Source organism: Acomys russatus, chromosome 19, assembly GCF_903995435.1.
Source record: "Acomys russatus chromosome 19, mAcoRus1.1, whole genome shotgun sequence".
Lineage (NCBI taxonomy): Eukaryota > Metazoa > Chordata > Mammalia > Rodentia > Muridae > Acomys > Acomys russatus.
In genome coordinates, this window is record NC_067155.1 from 54,990,014 (window position 1) to 55,007,759 (window position 17,746).

General features: G+C 48.2%; 1 protein-coding gene across 2 annotated transcripts in view; it reads right to left on the bottom strand.

Annotated features, from left to right (window-relative positions):
* The window catches only part of Naa25 (N-alpha-acetyltransferase 25, NatB auxiliary subunit), a 56,943-nt gene extending 51,521 nt beyond the window's left edge, over positions 1-5,422 (bottom strand). Inside the window, exon 1 of one of the 2 annotated variants that reach the window (XM_051161579.1) lies at positions 5,304-5,422. In XM_051161579.1, coding sequence (XP_051017536.1) covers positions 5,304-5,361 — 58 coding nt within the window. In that variant the 5' untranslated portion in view covers positions 5,362-5,422. The remainder of the gene's footprint in view (positions 1-5,303) is intronic. The other variant, XM_051161578.1, reaches the window with a different exon arrangement.
* Positions 5,423-17,746: the final 12,324 nt, after the last annotated feature.

Sequence of the window (17,746 nt, forward strand, 5' to 3'; positions counted from 1 at the left end):
CCATGGTTCTATTAGTCTCTATCCCATGTAAAATTCTTCCCCAGGAGCTCGGCATGGTGGCACATGCCTGTAATCCCTGCACTGGGGAGGCAGAGGTAGATGGATTTCTGTGAGTTCTAGGCCAGCCTGGTCTACAAAGCAAATCCAAGACAGCCAGGGCTACACAAGAGAAACCTTATCTGGAAAAAAAAAAATCCAGGATTTGTTTTCTTTTCTCCCTCCCCCAGGGCTGGAGAATGAACCTGTGGCCTAGACAGACACTATCACTGAGCTATATCCCTATGTAAACACAGCTTTTGAAGTGGTTAGATTCTCCCTACAGAACAAAGAATGTTGTAACAAGTGAAATTTCCACAGCAAGTCAAACAGGGGCTGGTACTACAGCTCAGGAGGCAAAGTGTTTGTCAGGTAGACATGATGAGGACTGAGTCTGATCCCCAGAACCAAGTAAAAAGAAAGGACACAGTGGCATATTTGTGATCCCAGGGCTGGCGAGGCAGAGACAGGATAGTATGGAACTGGGAGTCTCGGCAAGCCTAGACCACCTGGCAAGTGGCAGGCTAGAAAGAGACCCAGATTAAAAACAAAACAAAACAGGGTAGAAAGCGCCTGAGGGCCAGGCAGTGGTGGCTCATGCTTTTAATCCCAGCGGGGCGGGGAGGGGGGGGGGGTGGGCAGGTGGAATGCTGTGAGCTCAAGGCCAGCCTGGTCGACAAAGCAAGTCCAGGACAGCCAAGGCTACACAGGGAAACACTGTCTTGAAAAACAAAACAAAACAAAAATAAATAAAATAAATAGAAAGCACCTGAGGAATAACACCCAAGGTTGACCTCTGGTCTCCACATGTATACAGACCCATGTGTGTGCACACACACACACAAAGTCACCCACACTCACCATCAATGATACCTTGTTACTTTGAAGACTCACAGTTAACACTGCCCAACAAAAGAGTCAGAATACATATTACCCTTGAATGAGGACCTTCAAGTTGCTTTTTTTAAAAGGTTTATTTATTATTATGTATTCAGTGCTCTGCCTACATGTACACCCGCAGGCCAGAAGAGGGCGTCAGATCTCATTATAGATGGTTGTGAGCCACCATGTGGTTGCTGGGAATTGAACTAAGGATCTTTAGAAGAGCAGACTGTGCTCTTAACCACTGAGCCATCTCTCCAGCCCTCAAGTTTTTATTAACGAGCTATAGCAGATTAATTACTTGCCCTACAATTTAACCAGACACCCAAGGGAAACATCCCAACTGTTGGATGAAGCAACTCATTGGGGAGCCTGCTGGAATCATGATACACCTGCTCCTAAGACAGGACACACCACAGATTAGAACAAAGGACTGTGTTACATATATGTGTGTTCACAGGTTCGTGCCATGCGTATGAAAGTCAAAGAACAACTTCTGAGAGCAGGTTCTCTCCGAACACTTCAAGGGTCCCCAGGATGGAATTCAGATGAGCAGGCATGGCAGTCAGCATCTTTATGTGCTGAGCCATCTCACACTCCAACATCAGCTATAACAACGGCAGAAAAAAGCACTAGGCTCACCATCTCAAACAAAAGTGCCAACTGGTGAGAATAACACAGCAAGAGGTAATTTCGAGAAAGCAGGAAGAAAGAGCTAGGGGTGGTGGTGCACTTCTTTGATCCCAGCACCCTGGATGCAGGCAGATTGCTGTGAGTTTGAGGCCAGCCTGGTCTATAAAATGAGTCCAGGACAGCCAAGGTTACACAGAGAACCCCTGTCTCGAAAAATTAAAAAAACAAACAAACAAACAAACAAAAAAACCGCTTGGGTTCCAGACCAGCAAGAGCAATTTAGGGAGCTCAAAGCCAGGCTGGACCACAGAAACCTGTGCTCAACCCTACAGCACACACCTTACAACCTCAGCCCACGCACCTGCCCAGCCTTCAGCTCCTTAAGGTGACCAGCTCCCAGTTGGCGCCGACCACCAGTGTGTGGCTGATCTCCATGCTGACGAGCTTGCTCGTGGTCAGCTAGTGCAGCCTGGATTTAAGGATTAACAGTTGTTTAGGGGCACCAACATGTCTGAAGTACAAAGCCTGTGGCAAGGCCTATTCCTGCCTTGTCTGAGAAGCCGCTCAGAAGGCCTCCTCTACTCTTCCTACTAGCTATTACAAAGGCATGCAATTGAGGCTTCACTCTGGGAAGATGGCCTGTCCCTCTGGTTAACACATACATCCTGATGTTTGGCAGTGTGAGTGGTGTTTCTTTTCAACAATTCAAAACATCATTAAACGTAACTGATTATGAGACCAACGGTGTTCTCCTTGGTCTTCAAGAACAGGGTTATGAATCTAATCACTCTTGAAAAGGTTTTAGTCTTTGTATAAAAGTTCAGAAAAATGCCGAGTATGGTGGCACACGCCTTTAATCCCAGCACTCAGGAGGCAGAGGCAGGCGGATTGCTGTGAGTTCGGGGCCAGCCTGGTCTACAAAGTGAGTCCAGGATGGCCAAGGCTACACAGAGAAACCCTGTCTCCAAAAACCAAAAACAACAACAAAAAAAAAAGTTCAGAAAAAGGAAAAGTCTGCAGGCAGGGTCTGTGATGGGATGGAACGCACAAACCATGAGCTCTTAATTTACATTGTACTTTCTATTACCCAGAAACAGGAGGGCAGCTACAAGCCAGAGACCAGCCTGGTCTGCACAGACTGCAAAGACAGGAGGATTTACAGCAACAGAGAAATCTGAGTCCTCTTTCTGCTAGCTCCATCTCTGTGACCTTAAGACAAATCAAAGCGATGTAATTTCTAGCACAATGGTTAAGACAGTGTGCCTGAAGTTCAAATCCCAAGTCCAGGACATATCAGTATTAGATAAATTACATAAGAGCAATCAATAAGCTTCTGCTCCAACTGTTTTAAGGGGGGTGTGTGTATGAAGAATGTGTAAGGTTAAATGAGATATCCCTGGTTAAAAAAAAATTGAATTAAGTTCTGAACAGGACCACTCATGCTAGAGACAGGCAATGGCAAGGTAAGCCATCACACAACATAGCACCTCAGGGCCAACAAGATGGCTCAGCAAGTACTTGCTGCCATTCCTGACAACCTGAGTTTAATGCCCAGATCTGCATGAGGAAAAGACCAACTCCCTCTTGCATGGTGCCCTCTGAACTCCACAGGCACACAATACTATTCATGTGACCACACCCCATCACACACCCCAAAAATATTTCTTCAACAAAGGTAGTTTAAAAAATTAAAAAAGGCATCAAACTGGGCATAGTGGCACACACCTTTAATCCCAGAACTAGGGAGGCAGAGGCAGGCAGATCATTGTGAGTTTGAGGCCAGCCTGGTCTACAGAGTGAGTCCAAAACAACCAAGGCTACACTGTTTTGAAAAACAAACAACAAAAAAAGAAGCCATCAAATAAATACACATATGAAACTATGATGACTGTGCACCGGGCCACATGCTTGTAGTCCCAACAGTTGGAAGGCAGAGGGAGGATAGCTGAAAGTTTGAGTCTAGCTGGTCTACATAAAAGAGTTCCAGGTCTGTTAGTGAAACCTTGTCTTAGAAAAGACTGGGGCTGGAGAGAGGGTTCAGGGATTAAGAGCACTGGCTGTTCTTCCAGAGGACCCGGGTTCAATTCCCAGCAACCACATGGCAGCTTGCACCTGACTGTTGCTCCATTTCTAAGGGATCTGGTACTTTCACAGACATACACACAGACAAAACACCAATGCACAAAAAAGAAAAAGAAAAAGAGAGAAAGAGGAAGGAGGAGAAAAGGCAGGAGAAGAGCAAAGCAGCTAGGCTTTTTTTTTTTTTTTTTTTTTTTTTGAGACTCCCTTTGTAGACCTGGCTGGCCTCGAACTCATAGCGATCTACCTGCCTCTGCCTCACGGGTGCTGAGATTAAAGGCGTGAGCCACCACATACAGCGCAGCTAGGCCTTTAAATCCCAACACTAAGAAGGCAGAAAGCAGGTGATTTCAGGCCAGTCAAGGGCAACACTGAGATCCTGTCACAAAAAGAACAGGACGGGGGACTGGAGAGATTGGAGAATGCTCAGTGGTTAAGAGCACTGCCTACTCTTGCACAGGACCCCAGTTAAGAGTCCCAGCACCCACGTCCTGGCTTACAATAGTCTGTAACTGCAGATCCAGGGAATCCTAACGCCCTCTTCAAGCAACGGGAACGCACGTGGTCCACAGACATCATGCAGGAAATACCCATAGATGTAAAATAATGGGAAAAGAAAAAACCGAGATCATTTGTACCAATCTGCTAGAGAGCCAAGCACCCCACTCTGCTAAGAACAAAAGAAGCCAAACCACAGAGCCACGTTGAAAACGCTGGGTCTACTATAGCAAAAACCATTGACCTTGAAGCTTCCTCAGCATTACATGAAACAAGACCATACATCCATCAGTGACGAAAGGCAACGCAAAAAAAGAAAAGAAAAGAAAAAGAAACCACTTCCAATAACAGACCATCTCAGTTATAGCAAACTGTTCCTCTTTGACTCAATTCTGTGATTCACTTAATATACTACGGCAGGAAGATGACAATAAGGAACATCTTAAAGCATGTGGGTTTGGGGCGAGCGCCGTTGGAGAGGGATCCGCTAAGCACGCGGAAGGCAAGGTGCAGAGAAAAACCACAGACACGGTGTTGAAAGGAAAAACCTATCAGCAGCCCGGCCTGCCCCTCCGACACCAGCTACTGCCTTCTCCCCGCTATTCTGGGCCCGCGACCCCCTCCCCCAGCCTCCCACGTGTGCCCAGAGCAGCTGTTCCCGCACTGAGCAGCATCAGAATGTGGCTCGATCTGAGTGACCTTGCATCAGCCTTTTCCCTTCTCTGGGCCTCAGTTTCTCCACGTGCACCAGACTACACCCAACCAAACAACCCCCAGGTCCTCATCCTAGTAAATGGAGCCACCATCACTGGGGCATCTCTCCTCAGGAAGATGCTCCCACCGTCACGCCGGGGCCGGTTGTCACCTGCAGGAAAGACCACGGCTTCCCTGGGAGCAGCTGCAATAAAGAGACCTGATAGTAGCGCTCGTCTCAATGGAAGGGCGCGACCCGCTCGGAGTGACAGCTGCGCGCACCCGCCGTTGCCGCCTTAGGGACCAGCAACGCCGGGGCCGGCGCCTAAGCGAGGCGGAGGCTGCGGCCTAGCGCACCGCGCGGCCCGCCCCCTCGCTACCCCGCACCGCGCGTGCCCCCAGCGGACCTCCTAGGCCTTCACCGCGGACAGAATAGGCCTTGGTTTGTCGCACTGGCCGGCAGGCCGGCTCCCAGTACTCACCGTAAATGGGCCGGAGGCGCCGGTCGTTAGGGTCCTGCACATGGCCCCGCGTCGCCATGATGACAAGCGCAGAACCGCAGTGCGCACGCGCTGGGCAGGCCCCCGGGAAGGGGCAGTTAAAGGGCCAGCGCCGATCTCGCCGGTGTATCGCGATAGTGGAGGGAAGTTGCGATGGAGTGCGCCTGCGTGGAAAGGGACGTTCGCCTTCCCTTTAATTGGCGCTGTGGTTTGATTTTGCCGGTGGAATAATCTGGATCCCAGGGGCGGTTGTTGCCGTTGAAGCCTATCCCAGTGAGAGGGAGAGGCGTGGAAAGCGAGACCTCGGTTTAATGCCACTGACTTTACATCTTGAAAAACCAGTTGGTCTTGGCTTTGTGCAGCTGCCGGGAACTTGTGTGAGCCCTGGGAAAGTGCTTGCCCAATAGTGAAACTGTACAAAAAGTTTACTAGCCCTCCCTGGGACTCGATTCCGTACGTGTACAGACACTAGTGCAAGCTGTTTAAGTACGTTGTTTAATAGTCATACAGTGCTAGACATTATCATCGCCTGTCCTTTTACCGATTTACTGGTACAGTATACGACTGTGAGTGCTAATTCTTTTCCAAATTCGTTTAGGCAGCAACAGCTACAGGGAGCTAAAGGTGCACACTTTTAATCCCAGTACCTGGGATGCAGAGGCAGGCAGATCTCCCTGAATTGAGTGAGGTCTACAGAGTGAGTTCCAGGACAGCCAAGGTTATGGAGAGACCGTGTCTCAGAAAATAAAAAATTTAAAAAAATAAAATGTTTTCCTAGCAGGTGGTTGCCTGCCTTCTCATTTACTGGCATTCCAAGTATATCATCCTCCTCTTTGTACCGACCACTCGCACTCAGTTCATGGCGCCTCTCCAGCAGCATGTGGCTTTCGTAACACTTGCACAAAACAGTGAGTCTAGTAGCTTTTTTTCAAAACTTAGATTGTTTACCCATAACCACGGCTCTGAGAACGCTAAGGCAAGAAGATAGTCAGGCAGTCTGGGCTAGCTACACAGTATTATTACCCTGTCTCAAAATCAAGAAGAAATGATACATGTTTAAGGTGATTTGGTTTAGGGATTTAAACATTACACAATGCATGCAAGTATCAGAACAACACACAGTACTTGATACATATTTATAACTGGTTTTACTTTGTTTTTTGTTTTTTGGAGACAGGGTTTCTCTGTGTAATAGCCCTAGCTGTCCTGGAACTCTCTTTGTAGACCAGGCTAGGCTGGCCTCGAACTCAGAGATCCTCCTGCCTCTGCCTCCCCAGTGCTGGGATTAAAGGTGTATAGCACCTTTATATATATAACTGTTTTAATGTGTCCCCCCCCCTGTGGTGCCCGCGCCACCGCGGTACTGAGTCAAGGGCGAGGGACTGCAGATTTAACTCATGCACATGCACACACACACACAATAACACAGCGGGTCCTTCGTGCTGAGAGAGCAGCAGCCGCAGGAGCAGTTCCCTTCAGAGTTCCAATGAGCCTTCTTATAGGCAGCAAAACAGGAATCCTCCTCCCAGGTGAAATCCCTCAAGAGGTGATTGCACACAGGAGGAAAAGTCTTGAGGAAGGGAGGGGCGCGTTCTCAGAGCAGTAAACATGACTAGCTAACCAAGGTAAACACAGACATGGAAGCTGCTAGAAACAGGACATGAAACAGCAAGACAGGCAGGCAGCCCAGTTGGGCCTGGTTCCTACACACACACACCCTTTTTTTTTTTTTTTTTGGTTTTTCGAGACAGGGTTTTTCTGTGGCACCATGCCCAGTTCACTTTAAGTTTTGATGGCTTAACATTGGTTATGTCAGCTGTGTGTCCGTGTGTGTGTGGAAGCACTCAAGTACCCAATGAATGTGTGAAGATCAGAGAACTTAAAAGAGTCAGTTTGCTCCCTCTACAGCAGTATTTCTCAACCTGTGGGTTGTGGCCCTGGGGGGGGGGGGGGCAGGGAGGGGGGTGGTGTCACATTATCAGATATCCTTCATATCAGATACTTACATTACAGTTCATAACAGTAGCAAAACTACAGTTATAAAGTAGCAATGGGGTGTTGGCTGGAGCGGTTTAAAGAGACCAGAGATGGATGGCGTGGCAGATTGGAACTGCTGGCTGCATCTGCTGTTGATGGAAATTAGTATAGACCCAAAGACCCTGCAACCCTAAACAGCAAAGAGAAGTAAAGGGGCCCCCTCTCCCCACTAACCTTCTCTCTCCTATGTAGCGTTGGGAGGTTGGAAGGGAGGTTGAGGCCTAAGCACCCCAAATAAAGTAGAGTTTTAAAAAAAAAATTTTAAAGCTCTACACTTACCTACATAAGCCATGTTTGGGCAACATGAGGCACTGGCTCTAAACAAACAAAGCAAAATTGCCTTAACTGCTAACAAGGAAGGCAGGAGCCTCAGATAAACTGACCCGGAAGATCACTCTGGGAGGAGTTCAAGGGAAAGAGATGAGTAAAGCACCTGAGATTCAACGATTTGCAGAGTGGACAGCGGCCATGTGATGGTACACCTTTAATCCCAACACTCAGGAGGCAGACAGATCTCTGCGTTCAAGGCCAGCCTGGTCGACACAGAGAAACCCTGTCTCAAAAAAAAAAAGAAAAGAAAAAAAAAGATTTTACAGAAATGAAAAACACACCACTTTTGAGTGTGGGGAGAAGGAGGATGAAATTGAGCTGGCCTTTGGCCAGGCCTGTGGTCACTCAGCTCTGTCATTTGTTACCTCAGTTGCCAGTGCTCCACAGAAACCTGGCCTGGTTTGGCAGCTAGCCCTGGATGTGGCAAGGCTAGGGGTGCCACAGGCCTCCTAAGAGATGTCTCTAGAATATTAGCTCAGCCCTTAGCAGGATACATTTCGTGTATCAGTAGAGTCTGTTTGGTGTTTAGGCAGGCGACTTGTACTTTCTGTCTTTCCCATTGCTAGTCCTTGTCCTCAGAGACTGAAGTGAAGGCAGGAATCAACTGTGGGCCTGTCCTTACCTGCTCTGCAGAAGGCAGCTTCCACACCCTCTCAAAGAAAGGCCTGAGTCATTTCAGCGCACAAACTGACTCCCCGGGAGGGTAAAAACACACCTTTGTTCTGCTGTTGAGAACCCAGAAATGCCACTGTGGTATGCAGCAGGTGCTCATTAAATGGAACCTTCAACTTTTTCACTTAAGACCAGAGGAGTTGCCTCATTAGTTCCAGAGCTGCTCTTGGGAGAGGTCTCTTTGTAATGAGTAGGGAGGTTTTTTGTTTTGTTTTAAGTGTATATTTATTATTATTATTATTAATTCACATTATATTATTATACTCTCGCTCTTATCTTCCCATTCCTACTCTCCCTCCCTCCTCTGCCTAGTCCCCTCCCCTAGACCTCTGAGGGGGCGGGGCCCTCCTATCTGATGACAGACTATTAGGTCTCATCAGGATAGCCTTGCATCCCCTTTCTCTGTGTGCCTGCTAGACCATCTTGCCAAGGGGCCACTAGTGACCAAATCATGGGCACCAGAGTGCACGTCCGAGGTTCAGCAGCAGTCCCTCCCTCCCCCGTCCGAGGTTCAGCAGTAGTCCCTCCCTCCCCAGCCCTCATGTGGAGAATCGGCCGTCCATAGGACACATCTGAACAGGGGGTCTTGGTTTTCCCATGCATTGTCCTTGGTTGGTACTTCAGTCTGTGCAGGATTTGAGCAGGGAGGTTTACCAACAGTGCACTATTCTGTGCATCACAAGCTGGGGAGCACAGGAAGTGACATCGATGCGGGAGGATGTGGTGGCCTGTCCAATGGGCTCTTTTAGATTTTTTTCTTTGATCTTTATATCCTCCTAACCTTTCACTCTTACAAAATAAACAGAAAAGTGATGTGGTACGGATGTGTCTGCCTGCACAGGCCAGAAGAGGACGTCAGATTCCCCCTGGAGCTGGAGTTACTGACATTAGTGAGCCATCATGTAGGTTCCGGGAATTCTGGGAATTGAACTTGGGTTCTCTGCCAAGGCAGCCAGTGTTCATTGCTGAGCCATCTCTCCAACCTCCAAAATACTAAAATATAAATATTAAAAAAGAAAGAGAGAGTTAGGATAAACTGGTTATGGTCTTGACCTGTAAATATTTGAGGAGTGAATTTTCCTTATCAAAATGGAGAAGAAATCTGGAGGCGAGATTTGTTGCAATTCTAAATGTGTTCACCAGGTGGCACAGGAGCACAAAATATGGCTCAGCCACTTTCTATGATTAGAAAGGACATATCCTATTTTTTTTCTTTTTCTTTTTTTTTTTTAAGATTTATTTATTTATTATTATGTATACAGAGCTCTGCCTGCATGTACACCTGCAGGCCAGAGGAGGGTATCAGATCACATTACAGATGCTTGTGAGCCACCATGTGGTTGCTGGGAATTGAACTCATGACCTCTGGAAGAGCAGTCAGTGCTCTTAACCGCTGAGCCATCTCTCCAGCCCCCCTATTTTTTTTTCTTGTTTAAGAAAAAAAAGCACAGCAAATAGGACTTCTCTGTCTCTGTCTCTGTCTCTGTCTCTGTCTCTGTCTCTGTCTCTCTCCCCTCCCCCCCATCAGATGTATATTACCTTTGGATTTTTTTCTTGGGATCTAGGTGTGTTATAGAGTGTGTCTGCACATATGTGTACATCCCTGACTTTGTCCTCCAGGCACCACCCTCACTGTATTTTGAGACAATGTCTCCCAGGGACATGGTGCTGGCCAACTTGACCATGGACTTACTGGCCAGGAATCCCCAGGGATCAGCTTGTCTCTGCCTTCCCAGCACCGGGGACAGCAAACTCGTGTCTCTATCCACTGCTTTCAAAGGGTCAGACAGAGGTCCTTGAATTTGTTCTGTGAGCAGTTGACTCACCTGGCCATCTTCCACAGAGACCTGTTTATGGAATTTTGGAGAACGTCTCACTATGTAGCCAGGGCTGGCTTCAAATTCACAGCAACAATCCTGACTCAACCACCACCTAAAAAGCTATGAATCACCTTGCTTTTTTTTTTGTTTTGTTTTGTTTTTTGATTTTTGATTTTTGTTTTTCGAGACAGGGTCTCTCTGTGTAGCCTTGGCTGTCCTGGACTCACTTTGTAGACCGGCTTGAGACAACTTGTCTTAAAAAAAAAAAAAAAAAAGCCGGGCGTGGTGGCGCACGCCTTTAATCCCAGCACTCGGGAGGCAGAGGCGGGTGGATCGCTGTGAGTTCGAGGCCAGCCTGGTCTACAAAGTGAGTCCAGGACAGCCAAGGCTAACACAGAGAGACCCTGTCTCGAAAAACCAAAAAAAAAAAAAAAAAAAAAAAAAAAGACAAGTTGTCTCTATGTAGTCCTGGCTGTCCTGGCCCTCAGTATGTAGACCAGGCTGGACTTACAGATATTCTCCTGCCTCTGCCTCCATATGTGATTAAAGGCGTGTGCCACCCTTCCCACCCTTACATGTGGAATTATTTCAATGCCTTCTAGATGTGGTTCAATTGTTTGTAGACAGCATCTCACATAGCCCAGGCTGGCTTCAAATTCACTACATAGTCAAAAATGACCTTGGAGCTAGGCATGATAGTATACACCTTTGATCCCAGCACTGAGAAGGCAGAGGCAGTGTTCTGTGGGTTTGAGTCCTGTCTGGTCTACTGTAGAGACCTGTCTAAAAACAAAACAAACAAACAAACAAACAAAAGAAAACGAAAACAAAAAACCCCACAAAGAAACAAAAACCTTGAACTTCTAAGGCCCCATCTCACTTCCCAGTTACTGAGCTGTGAGCTGCTTCTGTGTCTAAGGTTTAGGTAACTGTTTCCTTGTTGAATTTCACCAAGGCAGCACTAATGTGCACTCTCACCACATGCAGGTAGGAGGGGAGTTTCTCTAGTTCACACAGCCTCCTCTCAAAAGTTTAGATCTTTGGCAATTTTGTGGTGAAAGTATGTTCTAAGCCTGGCGGTATTAGCGGTGCCTTTAATCCCAGCACTCGGGAGGCAGAGGCAGATGGATCACTGTGAGTTCAAGGCCAGCCTGGTCTACATAGAGAGTCCCAGACAGCCAAGGCTACACAGAGAAACCCTGTCTCAAAAAACAAACAGACAAAAAACCAAAACAACAACAACAACAAAAAACCCAAACCAAAAAAAGAAAGAAAAGTATGTTCTAACTTTCCATGATTCAGATGTCATGAATACCAATTTTTGTATTGTCAAATGTTTGAGATGAATTTGTTGCTTTAGCATTTGTTAAAAGTATGTGCATTGGCAGGAGAGATTGCTCAGTGGTTAGAGCACTGTCTGCTCTTCCAGCAGTCCTGAGTTCAATTCCCAGCAACCACCTGGTGGCTCACAACCATCTATAGATCCATTAATGAGAGCTGTGCCTTCTTTTGGTGTGCAGGTGTACATGCAGATAGAGCACCCCGACATAAAATAAATATAAATAAGGAAATCTTTCAAAAACATTTTATGTGTGCGTGTTTGTTTGTTCCCTGTGTGCACAGGTACCCACAGGAGCCGGAGGAGGGTGTCTCCTGGAGGTGCAGTTACTAGCAATTATGGACAACCTCATGTGGAAACCTCTAGAAGAGCAGCGAACACTGAAGTGCTGAGCCATCCCTGTGGCCCTTGCTTCAGACAAGCTCATATTTCTTTTCCTTTGATCCTGTTCTGTGGCCCTTAGTGTTTTGTGATCGTCTCCACCTTCTTTTTCCATTATTATTTGTTTTATGTGTGTGTGGGGGGGGGGGACTTGCCTGCATGCATGACTTTGCACCAAATGCCTGTGTGCTGCCGGCAGAGGATAGAAGAGGGTGTCAGGTGACCTGGAATTGGTTAGAGACTATTTGTGAGGCACCATGTGGGTGCTGGCAACTAAGCTTGGATTCCCCCTGTGAAACCAGCCAGTGCTCTTAACCACTGAGCCCTGCATTTATACTTTCTACTAAGGTGCTTAACTATATGCCACCCATAAGCATCTTAGACCAGGCGTCGTAGTGGCACACGCCTATAATCCCAGCACTTGGGAGGCAGAGGCAGGAGGATCTCTGTGAGTTCGAGGCCAGCCTGGTCTACAGAATGAGTCCAGCACAGCCAAGGCTACACAGAGAAACCCTGTCTTGAAAATCAAAAAAACTAAAAACAACAACAAAAAACCCAAAATGGCGTCTTAGTTAGGGTTTCTATTATTGTAATAAACACCATGACAAAACACAACTCGGGGAGGAAAGGGTTCATTTCTTCTTATACTTCCAGGTCACTGAGGGAAGTCAGGGCAGGCACTCAAGGCGGGAGCCTAAGGACAGGAACGGATGCAGAGGCCATGCAGGAAGGTGCTTACTGGCTTGCTCCCTGTGTGATGCTCAGTTTGTTCTCTTTCATACCTAAAACCCACCTGCCGAGGGATGGTACCATCCACAGTGGGCCGTACCCTGCAACACGAATCATCAATCAAGAAGATTCCCCCAGAAGCTGGGGCGTGGTGGCACACGCCTGTAATCCCAGCACTGGGGAGACAGAAGCTGCCAGATTGATGTGAGTTCGAGGCCAGGCTGGTCTACAAAGCAAGTCCAGGACAGCCAAGGCTACACTGAGAAATCCTGTCTTGAGAAAAAAAAGAAGATTCCCCAGCCTGATGGAGACATTTTCTCAACTGAAGATCCCTCTTCTTGAATGACTCTAGCTAGTGTCAAGCTAACAACAAAACAGGACAGAGGACATTTCGACCGACCACCCCATAAACAGCTTACCATTTCACCATGGGATTTTTGTTTTACTATTATCATTTTGTTTTGTTTTTGTTTGTTTGCTTTTCGGGACAGGGTTTCCCTGTTACACAGAACCTTGGCTGTCCTGTACTTTCTTTGTAGACCAGGTTGACCTTGAACTCACAGAGATCTGCCTGCCTCTGCCTCCTGACTGCTGGGACGAAAGTCACATGCCACCACTGCCTGGCTACCGGGCTTCTTTTTTAAAAATAAAGTCTTGTGTAGCCCAGGCTGTCTTTGAACTCTCTGTGAAGCTGAGCTGAGAATTACCTTATACACTTGCTTCTCCTGCCTCCACTGCCTGAGTGCTGAGATCACAGTGTGCCACATGCTGGGCAGGGGTAAGTACCTCAGGGGTAAGGACTAGGAGAAACAATTGTGAGCTTTCTAGAAAAGAACAGGTTAAGATGAATGTGATTCTGAACCTGCTGCTGCAGACACCGGAAGGCTCTGTGCAGGCCCTGAAGGGTGAAGCTTGTCAGGCGAAGGATGGCGCCATAGCTCCTGGGAACTCTGCCTAGTAACCAGATAGCCTGGAAAGTGTCCCAGCATGCTTTGAGGGCTATGGTCCAATCCCTGTCCTCCTCATGAATATGTATGAGTCTCCAGATGTCAGCTGAACCCCCTCCTTCCTGCTCAAACAGAGCAAACCCCGCCCCCACTCTTCTTCCTTCTCTATAATAGCTGGCATCATCTTCAGCTCTTTGCTTCAGAACTGGAAAAATAATGTGTACATTGCATTTTGGGGCCCGAGGATACACCCACAGAATGTTCCAGGGACTAGCATCTCCAATAGGAACCTGGCTTCTAGTAGTGGTTTCACAACTATGTCCCGGGTAACAATGGATCTTGCCATGACAATGAGAAAATGAAACAAGGGCTGAGTCGGGAGAGCTCAGTGCATAGCATAGCTTGTGACCTCCAGCACAGAAAAGAAAGGAAAAGGGGCTGGAGCTGCAGCTCAGTGGCTAGTGTTTGCCCAGCAGGGATGAAGCCCCGGGTTCGAACCCCAGCACCACGTAAAGTGTGGTGGCACACACCTGTAATTCCAGCACTTGGGAGGCAGAGGCAGAAGGCTCTCCACAACAATAAATAATAGAATGTAGTACAATAACTATGGTATAAATCCAGCCACAAGAGTTTGCTGACTGTATGCTTCTTTTTACAAGAAATGCCCAGGCAAGGCCTTGGAAACAGAAACTAGTGAAGAAAATGGGTAAAGATGATGCCACTTCTGTGAGGGCTAATGACAATTCTCCTCAATTAGATGCCAGGAATTAGTTGGCTCCACAACTGTGAATAGATTTTTTTCCTTTTTTAAATATTTGCTTTAGTTTTTTTTTTTTTTTTTTTTTTTTTTTGAGGCAAGGTTTTCTCTTTATAGCCCTTGCTGCCCTGAAACTCTCTCTGTAGACCAGGCTGGAGATCCACCTGCCACTGCCTCCTGAGTGCTGCACTGCCACCGCTGCCACCGCTGCCACCGCCTGCTTGCACCACCGCAGCCTCCAACACCACAGATGGCTCATAAATAAATAAATGTAATAAAAACATAAACTTTACTGTATGTAATTATACTCCAATACAATGTAAAATGACACAAACTTACAGCTCCGTTGTCCCAGCAGTGTTGGAAGAGATGGTGGAAGAAGAAAAGGTCTCTAGGGTGGGGCATCGGCTGCCTCGCTGAGGATCCAGAGACTCTCTCCCAGCTAGAGAATACAAAGGAACGTCAGGCTGGTGACATGGCTTCCTGTGATTCTCGGAACCTACATGGCCGGAAGGAGAGAACTGATTCTTTTTTTTATTTTTTTTTTTGGTTGTTTTTTTTTTTTTTTAGAGACAGGGTTTCTCTGTGTAGCCTTGGCTGCCCTGGACTTACTTTGTAGACCAGGCTGGCCTCGAACTCACAGCGATCCGCCCGACTCTGCCTCCCGAGTGAGTGCTGGGATTAAAGGCGTGCGCCACCACGCCCAGCTGAGAACTGATTCTTGAAGGTGTCCTCTGACCTCCTTATTCATGGCCAAACCCACACTAACATCATCCCTGTTACACACAACAACAGCACTAATGAATAAAATACATTTTAAAGAAGGAACTCAGTCCCATACTACATTTGGGGGGTGGGTGTCAGGCTCACGTGGTTGGTGCATGGCTTTAAACCCCACACTCAGGCAGAGCTTTGTGGATATGAGGCCAGTTTGGTCTATACAAGCAGTTTCAGGGCAGCCAGGGCTACACACTGAGATCCTGTCTCAAAAGAAAACAAACCGGTGTCAGTCAGTTACTGGAAGAGTAACTTTTTTGTTTTTGTTTTTTTAAACTTTTTTGTTTTGTTTTGTTTTTTCGAGACAGGGTTTCTCTGTGTAGCCCTGGCTGTCCTGGATTCGTTTTTGTAGACCAGGCTGGCCTCGAACTCATAGTGATCTGCCCGTCTCCGGAGTGCTGGGATTACAGGCATGCGTAAAAACAAACCCCTCAACCGGAAGAAACTGGAGTTAAAACCTAAGGGCACCTGGACATAACCCAGCAAGTATGGAGACTCCTCTATGAGGCCTGGTCCAAGCTGGGCATCAGGCCAGGGATCCGCAAACCTCTGCAGCTGCTCAGAAATCAAAAAGGGAGGGAGCGAAAAGGGCTGGAAGCAAGGACCAGGACCTGAAGCTTCCTGTCAGAGAGAGGCCCCAGCCTTGAGCCGGGGTAGGAAGGCTGAGGATGGAGGGGGTGGGGCTAGGACATGTGGCTGCCCCCCTCCCCCAGCCTGGCTGGGCCTTCAGCCTGGCTAGGCTGAGAAGGGCAGGGCACCACCTCCTTTGGGGCTTTATCCAAATTCCACACAGTCAGTGTTGAGCTGTCTGAGCCCCAGAGGGGATGTTTAGACTATGACATTCGAATTCAGTTAATCTGCTACATGTGTGGAGACAGAGGGCTCTCCAAAACCAAGTATTAATCTTAAATGCTTTTAGTAGCCTGTTTCATTATGACATTTCTCACACATTTTACCCTCTCATGTCTCCCTCTTCTCTTTCCTCTTTTCCACTAACCCCATTCTCCTTTCATGCCTTTGTTTGTTTGCATTTTATTTATTTATTTATTATTTTTATGGTTTTTGAGACAGAGTTTCTTTGTGTATCTCTGGCTGTCCTGGAACTAGCTCTGTAGACCAGGCTGGCTCCTAACTCAAAGAGATCCGCTGCCGCTGCCTCTCCAGTGCTGGGATTAAAGGTGTGTGCCACCATCAGAGCCAAAAACTTTAAATTTTAACTAACTCAGAAGGTTAAGCAGAGCCTGAAGTGGCAGGAGTTTCCACACTATTCCTCTTCCTCCTGGCCTACCCTTTGTCCTTTCCTCCCCCTGAAAACGAACTCAAAGGAGCCTCTGAGTCACTTTCACAGGGAGGACAGTGAGCTGTTGCCAGGAAACTCGACTGCCATTTTCTTGTTTATTTCTTCAGGATGTATTTATATCACATTGGGAACATGTGGGGCATCTAGAACTTTCCTCCACTCCCGATGGGAATGTTAAACGATGCCATCACTTTCGGAAACAGTTTGCCAGCTAAAAACAAAACAGAAACATGGGTAACCACAGCAGCCAAGCCAAAAGTGAGCCCACAGTTCTGACTTCAAATATTTATTTGAGAGAAGTAAAAACATATGGCAGTTAGCTAGGTGCCTTAGCATAAGCCTGCAAAACCAGCAAGCAGGAGATAGAGGTAGGAGGATATCGAGTTTAAGGGCATCCTTGGTACATAGGAAGCTGAGGCCAGAGTGCTGGGATTAAAGGCACTGCCTCTGTGCTCTGCTTTTCTAAACTGTTGTTGTTAAAAGCTGTGGCTATCCTGGAGCTGGATTTACAGGCAGTTGTGGGTGCTGAGAACTCAAGTCGGGTCCTCTACAACAGCGGCAAACGCTCTTAACGGCAGAGCGCTCTCTCCAGCCCCACAGCTCTAAGTATGTTGTTTACAGTGTACATGCCAGCTCAGCGTAGACTTAGACTTTCCCCTTTGTATCCGTTAGGTATGAGGCGCTCAGGGAATCCACCAAGGCCCAGCAAGGAGACCCTGGCTGTCACATCGGAGGAGGTCTGATACGAGGAAGCGTTAATGACAAGGATGACGAGTGGGTATTAACGGCCCATGACGGGGCTCAAACGCCACCCGCTGTCTTACTAGGCACATTCCATCTTGCTAGGAATGTCTGCCCAGCACTATTAAGGCAATCAGTGCAGGAGTCCGCAGGGGCCTCCGCTTCCAGATGTGAGGGGGGCGGGGACCTTCAGGAGACGCCCCTATGCTCCGTGAGCCAATGAAGGATGAGAGGGCGGGCCAGAGGGAGCGGCAGCGCTGCCATCCAATGGGCGTCCGTCAGGGCCCCGCAGCGGGCCAATGGGAGTGCCCCTCGGCCACGGTGGGAAGCGGCCGGGTGGCTGGGCCGTTGTTGGCGCGGGGCGGCCGAGGCGGCTGTGGCGGTGGCGTTCCCGCTGGGCTCTGAGGTGAACGCGGGCGGCGGGGTGGTGCGGGGCGGGCGGCGGCGGCGGAGGCTCAGGCTCGCGGCGGGAGGCCGAGGCGGAGGCCGGGCCGGCACCAACCGCCCGGGCCCGCAGAGCGCAGCGCCGCCTCTCCCCGAGGCGCCGCCGTGGCGAGTGGCCGGGCCTGAGTCCGCCTCCCCGGGCCTCCCGCCT